The 7,835-nt window shown below is 48.3% G+C and overlaps 2 protein-coding genes across 4 annotated transcripts in view; one reads left to right on the plus strand and one right to left on the minus strand.

Moving 5' to 3' along the window:
* TESK2 (testis associated actin remodelling kinase 2) overlaps positions 1-3,117 on the minus strand; it is a 172,968-nt gene extending 169,851 nt beyond the window's left edge. For 2 of the 3 annotated variants that reach the window (XM_037742865.1, XM_037742863.1), the window contains exon 1: positions 2,277-3,117. The gene's annotated coding sequence lies outside the window, so the exon portion shown is untranslated. The remainder of the gene's footprint in view (positions 1-2,276) is intronic. The other variant, XM_037742864.1, reaches the window with a different exon arrangement.
* Positions 3,049-7,835, plus strand: part of MMACHC (metabolism of cobalamin associated C) — a 7,733-nt gene continuing 2,946 nt past the window's right edge. The window contains exon 1 of the mRNA XM_017540830.2: positions 3,049-3,260. Coding sequence (XP_017396319.1) covers positions 3,180-3,260 — 81 coding nt within the window. The 5' untranslated portion in view covers positions 3,049-3,179. The remainder of the gene's footprint in view (positions 3,261-7,835) is intronic.

Here is a 7,835-nt window from a genome sequence, read left to right on the forward strand (position 1 = left end):
AGAGACGGGGTTTCACCATGTTGACCAGGATGGTCTCGATCTCTTGACCTCGTGATCCACCCGCCTCGGCCTCCCAAAGTGCTGGGATTACAGGCTTGAGCCACCGCGCCCGGCCGTTTGAACTTTTGACCTCAGGTAATCTGCACAACTCGGCCTCCCAAAGTGCTGTGATTGTAGGCATGAGCTACCATGACCAGCCAATCTCCTCCCTCTTTAACATCCAAACATATAAAGGTACCTCAGTAACTCCATATCAAGTAAAGAATGCCCTTATGGGCTACAGTCCAGATACTCATACTGCCCCCATAAGCCCAAGCCAAATCTAGAATAGGTGAACTTTGGTCCCCAGTGCCCGACCTTTGAGACAAATCCCCTCCACTGGCACAGCGCCCACACTCCCTGACCTGAAGAGATTGTGCTTCCTCCAGGCATCTTGGTCCTCTGTCCTGGCAGCCTCCAGGGTATGACCATTGCCTTCCTGGCCACTTTGCAACTGCTCCAACATCTGTCAGATCATGGGCTCAGGTGGAACAAAACCTCTCCCTCTCTCCTTCCCCATGACTGTCCTCTTCAGCACACTTGGAACCCTCATGTGGGTGAGGACAGTTTCTCATGGCAGGGAGCAGAAGGGTTAGGAAAAAGAGCTCTGGAAAGAGAAAGAATCAGCACAGGAAAGAGAGGGATGGAGATAGGACAAGAGAAAGTATCCTGGCCTGTGTGCAGAACAAGAAAAAGAGAGAAAGGAAGGGTCCTCCATAGAGAAATATGCAGAGACGAGTCTGATCCTAGTCCTACCTTATAACTGCAAGCCTGAGACTGTCATCCCTCAGCCAGCTGTTTCAGCAGCTCCTGGTGCTGGCCTGCAGATGAGAAAGAATGTAAGGGGGCTGTTCCCCAACTCCTTTCCTTCTCCCTCCCTGCCTGTGACCAGCCTGGTGCTGAAAACTGAGACAGAAACATTCTGGCTCAGCTATTGGGAAGCTTCCAAAGTGACTGAAGAGACTAAACTCACATCATGAGAGGCAGGGTGCAATAAAATACTTGGCCAGACTTCTCAGTAGCTCAGGCAGTTGGAGCCATGGTCACTTAATGGGAGAACAAGAAGACTTTCCAGGCCGGGTGTGGTTGCTCACACCTATAATCCCAGCACTTTGCAAGGCCAAGGCAGGTAGATCATTTGAGGTCAGGAGTTTGAGACCAGCCTGGCCAAGATGAAGAAACCTGTCTCTACTAAAAATACAAAATTAGCCAGGCATGGTGGCGGGCACCTGAATCCCAGCTACTAGGGAGGCTGAGGCAGGAGAACTGCCTGACCCTGGGAGGCGGAGGTTGCAGTGAGCCAAGATCACGCCATTGCACTCCAGCCTGGGCAACAAGAGCGAAACTCTGTCTCAAAAAAAAAAGAAGAAGAAGGCAAGGTCTTACCTATCACTTACTCAGTCTGCAGCTCCTGAGGAAGGCCATTGGTAGTACTGCACTTTCCTGGTCCTGATTGCATCTGAACTTGGGCTTGCTTCCACACCTGGCTCAGAAGGCCCATCTCAGCCCTCCTCTTTAGGCCCCCCTGCAGCAATCTTAATGTGATACTATAGTGGGACTAGTTGGGGATCATCCTCTCTAAGAGTTTCAGAAGAGCCCTACATACTCTACTTGCAAATCAAGATATATGTACACATATAACATGTGTGTGGCAAAATTGTGTGCATACATATGAAGTTGTGTGTACAAAGAAAAGAACTGGCCAAATACCTTCCAGGACACTGATCTGGTACTTCTGCTGCTCTCACTCTTCTAGCAGGCCCTGCACTACCTGCCTTAGTGCCTCAGTCCCCTACCCAGGCAGAAAAAAACACATGAGCTACTGTGTAACAGATTTTCCCAACCCCTAGTATCCTCATCTCACACAAACATCACATATACACACCAAGGACTCCAAGCCTTACCTGAGCCTGAGATTGAACCTGGGATCATAGAATAGTAACTTCATCTTAGAGAGAGAGGATGGGCTATAGGACTCAGGCCAGCTCAGCCTTTGCGAGGCTGTGGGAGTCTCTAAAGCCCAAAGCTGTTGAGCTTGGACTCCTAACTGCAGAGGCAAGTAGTGAGAGGAAATCCAGGTTTCAGACGGGTCCCCTGTTGAGGGAATAAGGAAGGGTTAAGTGCAGGGTCTATGTGGGGAAACAGAGTTTAGGAAAGGACAGAGTTGGAATTTGGAAGGCACTGGAAGAAGGCACAGAAAGAGAAAGGGGTTGGAAGTAGAAAGAGACATTACTTACCTGCGGTGGAGACCCCCAGAGGGATCCGCAGCTATAAAACAAACAGTTGCACGGGCCAATGAGCTCTGAGAGTCCCTTAACCTGCCCACGCAAACTGGGGGCCTCCACCGACGCCTCACCTTAATTTGGGACACTTTTCCATCAGTAGCGTTGAGAAGCACACCGAGCTGCTCAAACCAGCTGAGGCTCCTACTCATATCCTGTGGCGGGGAGCGGCAAGGGTCTGGCTCCCCGGTGTCTTGTGCTTGCTCTCCCAGCTGGGAATATCCAATGTACAGCCCAGGAAAAGCCACCACGGTAGATGGAAAGCGGGAAGTGAGGATGCAACATTCGGGATAGGGGGATGCACTATCAGACCAAAACTGCGATTCTGGGACTAGGGAAAGGAGGGAAGTTCTTAGGGAACTGGAGGAAAAGCGAGATATTCTGATGATACGCAGATATCAGGTGGGGGTTGAAGGTGCCAGAACCTGATCGAGACCTCCCCAGAACAAGTACACTGACGCTATCACGCCAAACCTGTGCAAGCGACACCTGCCGCCGCCGAGTTCAAAACTTCGTCTTGGTTTCTAAAGTCCAACTCTGGACTGGCTGCCGCAGGGCCACCTGGGAAACTGAGTTCGTCTCTAGCGAACACAACCGGCAATGGAGGCGGAGGAACGTAGTGTACATGCACACACCCATCGTTAAGCTTACTGGGAAACTGAGTCCTCCTGATTCCGCGTGGCTGTCTCCAAGGATCAAACAAACTACGCATCCCAAGATGCATGGCGCATAGCCAATAATGTCCCGCTACTGGACCCAATGCTATCTGGGAAACGTAGTCGAAGCTGCCTTAAAACGTAACGGCTCAGTAGTCCTTGAGACTTCATTCCCCAGCAACCTCGGCGTGTAACGTGCGCTATGGAGCCGAAAGTAGCAGAGCTGAAGCAGAAAATCGAGGACACGCTGTGTCCTTTTGGCTTCGAGGTTTACCCCTTCCAGGTTAGTTTATCCCTCCTGCTGTTCTAGGGTCCTGCTGTTCTAGGGCGACATGATTGGCTTCGTTGCAACTAACATTAGGCCTCGGGAGCCTCTGATCTTCCTGGGTTCCTGTGGCCCGGTGTCCATTTGACGACAGAGAAAGAGTTTCACTGGGGGCTTGGGTTAAAAAGGTATTGGTCGCGGCCAGGCATGGTGGCTCACGCCTGTAATTCCAGTACTATGGAAGGCCGAGGTGGGAGGATCACCTGAGGTCAGGAGTTCGAGGCCAGCCTGGCCACCATGGTGAAACCCTGTCTCTACTAAAAAATGCAAAATTAGCTGGCCGTGGTGACGCATGCCTGTAATCCCAGCTACTCCGGAGGCTAAGGCAGGAGATCGCTGGAACCCAGGAGGCGGAGGTTGCAGTGAGCCGAAATCTCGCTATGGCACTCCAGCCTGGGCAAAAAGAGTGAAACTCTGTCTCAAAAAAAAAAAAGTAGTTGTTGCATGTTTGTCCTTTTACCTCTATATAATGCTGGATTGGTTACAGGGAGACATCATATGACCCATGACCTATATGACCTGTGACCTATATAATGCTGGATTGGTTAACGGGAGACACCATATGACATAACATGTGTGGCTCAGATTGTCACCTATATAAATTACAAAAAGAAAGGGACCTGTGAGGCAGAGTCACCTTGGAACTTCCTAAAGGATTTAGGAGAGGACAAAGCCTAGAAGGTTTGCATAGCTATGATTTAGGTCAGCTGAGGAGGGAAGGGCATTCCTGGTGATGAACAAGCAAACAATTGGCTGGTTTGTTCCCTCTACCAACAGAAGGGTAATTCATGACATTGCCAGTCATCAGTGCTGGGCTGAGTAATGAAACTTTGTGCATTTGCCTGGCACAGCAGTCTCGGCACTGCACCCCCACCCCCATTTACACAGGTACATTTCCCCACATCAGTGCCCTGTGCTCTGAGCAGTTTACTTAAGTTACAAAGCTAAATCAACTCAGTTTGAGCCCTCTGCCTGATGCTTAAGAGACAGCCCACTTCCCATTCCTTCCACTGAGTGGCTCACAGTAGTGCTGGGGGAGGATATAGAGGGAGAAGGCTGGGTCTAGTTTGAGAGCAGTCTTGCCAGAAAAAATGAAATTGAGCTATATATGAAAAGATAGAATGGAAGGAAGGAGGGTTATGTACATCCCAAATACCAGAAAAAACTTGAGCAAAGGTGTGGAGACAGGGGTGGTGTTACCAAGTAAAGGGGCTTGATGCCTGATGTGCTAAAAGCCAATATTATAACACTGGGTTTTTGAGAAAAGAAAAGCTATTTGTTGCAGATCAACCTTTAACTCTTTGAGACACTGTTTCAGTGGATGGCAGGTGAGAATGTCTATTCTGGCAAGTTGAGTAGACCTGGGTATTGGAGCTTTTGTACTGAACAAAGCCAACTGCAGCCCTGCCAGTCATCCTAGGCTCCTACCTCTCACCTCCCTACTCCACATCCAATCAGCCACCAAGACCTACCTATAAGACTGTCTACTGAAGCCAGGCACAGTGGCTCATGCCTGTAATCCCAGCACTTTGGGTGGCTGAGGCTGGTGGATCACAAGGTCAAGAGATTGAGACCATCCTGGCCAACATGGTGAAACCCTGTCTCTACTAAAGATACAAAAATTAGCTGGGTGTGGTGGCATGCACCTGTAGTCCCAGCTACTCAGGAAGCTGAAGCAGGAGAATTGCTTGAACCCAGGAGGTGGAGGATGCAGTGAGCTGAGATTGCACCACTACACTCCACCCTGAGCAACAGAGCAAGACTCTGTCTCGAAAATAAAAAGAAAGACTGTCTAGTGAATCTCCCAAATCCATTCCCTTCTATTCCACCCATCTATACCGTGGTCCAGGACACCATTTCTCACTTGGATTACTCTAATAACCTCCTTGCTGTCATTTTACCTCCAGTCCATGCTCCACACTGCAGCCAGATTGATCTAAAACTGATCATGCTAATTTACTCCTTAAATCTTCAGTGGCTCTTCATTGTCACCAAATTAAATCCATATTCTTTAAATTGGTATTCAAAGCCAATCACAATCTCACTACTATTGATCTCTCCAGCCTTCACTCCCTCTGATCCCTTCTAAAGACCCTTCACTTCCACCAAACTAGACAATTTTCAAATATGCCCCAGAATTTTCTGCCAGTGTGTTTGCTTATGCTGTGACCTCTGTTTATTTTATTATTTATTTATTTAGAGACAAAGTCTCACTCTGTTCCCCAGGCCAGAGTGCAGTGGTGCAATCATACCTCACTGCCGCCTCAAACTCCTGGACTCAAGAGATCCTCCCACTTCAGTCCCCCAAGTAGCTGACTCCAGGCATGCACCAACACACAGGGTCTCACTTTGTTGCCCTGGCTGGTCTTGAACTCCTGGCCTCAAGTGATCCTCCTGTTTTCGCCACCCAAAGCACTGGGATTACACACAAGTCACTGTGCTCAGTCTGTGACCCTCTTTTTAAAATACACACCAGTAAGTTTATGTCTTTTTTGGAGAAATATAAATAATAAATAAATGCACACCAGATTCTCTTCCCCACATCAACCTGACAGTTGACTTTCCAGCCTTTAAGACTTAGCATCCAAGAAAGCCTTTTCTAATTTCAGAGGACCCTCATCTGGCCCTGTCATTGCACTAGCCATAGTAGAGTCATTTCTATTGTTCTTAGTGGTTCTGCCTCTCTATTAGAACTCTCTGTAGCCAGGTGCAGTGGCTCATGCCTATAATCCCAGCACTTTGGGAGACCGAGATGGGGAGATTATTGGAGGTCAGGAGTTCAAGACCAGCCTGGCCAACGTGGTGAAACCCCATCTCTACGAAAAATACAAAATTAGCTGGGTGTGGTGGTGTGCACCTGTAATCTGAGCTACTTGGGAGGCTGAAGCAGGAGAAGTTCCCTGTCATATAATACATGAACTGATAGTAGACATGAAGGGGAACAGACCTAACCACAACAGTCACATTTAAGCACTGACACAGATTTCGCTTATCTGTTACAGCAGTTAATACCAGCTACAATCAAGTAAGTAATGGTTATCCCACTCTGTCCCATTAATGCACAACCCCCCAGGTATCCTGTGTAGACCTGTGTCACGTGTTCTGCACTATAAGTCAGAAAACCCCAGTAAGTGATGCAGGTATATCCATAGCACTTTGTGTGAACAGCCGCAACCTCCACAACTACGTGATTTAGCAAGTTCATTGCAGGTTATGTTACAGGTCTTTGGTTCAGGCTTCTTGTGACATCTCTTCTCCATGTTCAGTGTGTGAATGTGGGTACAGACTGTGTTTCAGTGGAATCCAATTTCTTGGATGTACAGGCCAAGTGGACCAAAGCAAATATTGCGTATCCTAAAACTAAAAACAAAGTTTGCATTAATCACAACTTCGCTTTGCTGATTGGTCAACCTCGAAAACAAGCTTGCTGGCTGGGAACAGTGGCTCACCTGTAATCCCAGCACTTTGGGAGGCGGAGACTGGCGGATAACCTGAGGCAGGAGTTCAAGACCACCCTAGCCAACATAATGAAACCCCGTCTCTACTAAAAATACAAAAAATGCACCAAGCATGCTGGCAGGCACCTATCATCCCAGCTACTTGGGAGGGTGAGACAGGATAACCCCTTGAACCCAGGAGGCAGCGGATGCAGTGAGCCAAGATTGCACCACTGAACTCCAGCCTGGGGAACAAGAGCAAAACTCCATCTCAGAAAAAAAAAACAAACCACAAAATTGCTAATAGGGATTTTGTAGACTAATATGGTGTTGAGCATGGTAACAAGAAAGTCTGTCAAAAGTAGGAAAACCCCATCCTGGGCAACATAGGGAGACCCTGTCTCTACAAAAAATTATTTTTTTGTTTTAATCAGCTATCCAGGTGTGGTGGCTCACACCTGTGGTCCCAGCCACTCAGGAGGCTGAGGTGGGATAATTGCTTGAGTGCGGGAGGTTGAGGCTGCAGTGAGCTATGATCACATCACTGCAGTCTAGCCTAGGCAACAGAACAAGACTGTCTCAAAAAGTAGGAAAACCCCTGATGGGCTCAAGTCAGAGGTTAAGTACATTTCTAGCCTCTTTAGTAGTGTCAATTCATCCTTAACTGATAAAAGTTTTTTTTGTCCTGGTACAGAAGCTCATGCCTGTAATTTTAGCACTTTGGGAGGCCAAGGTGGGCAGATCACTTGAGGCCAGCAGTTTGAGACCACCCTGGCCAACATGGTGAAACCTCACCTCTACTAAAAATACAAAAAATTAGCCAGGCCTGGTAGCATATGCCCGCAATCCCAGCTACTTGGGAGGCTGAGGCACAAGAATTGTTTGAACCCAGGAGGCAGAGGTTGCAGTGAGCCAAGATCATGCCACTGCACTCTAGCTCCTGGGCGACAGGGAGACTATATACATTTTTTAAAAAAAGGTTGGTTTTTTTTTTTTTTGAGACGGAGTTTCACTCTTGTTACCCAGGCTGGAGTGCAATGGCACGATCTCGGCTCACCGCAACCTCCGCCTCCCAGGTTCAGGCAATTCTCCTGCC

The sequence above is a fragment of the Cebus imitator genome, unplaced genomic scaffold (assembly GCF_001604975.1).
Source record: "Cebus imitator isolate Cc_AM_T3 unplaced genomic scaffold, Cebus_imitator-1.0 Scaffold129, whole genome shotgun sequence".
NCBI lineage: Eukaryota > Metazoa > Chordata > Mammalia > Primates > Cebidae > Cebus > Cebus imitator.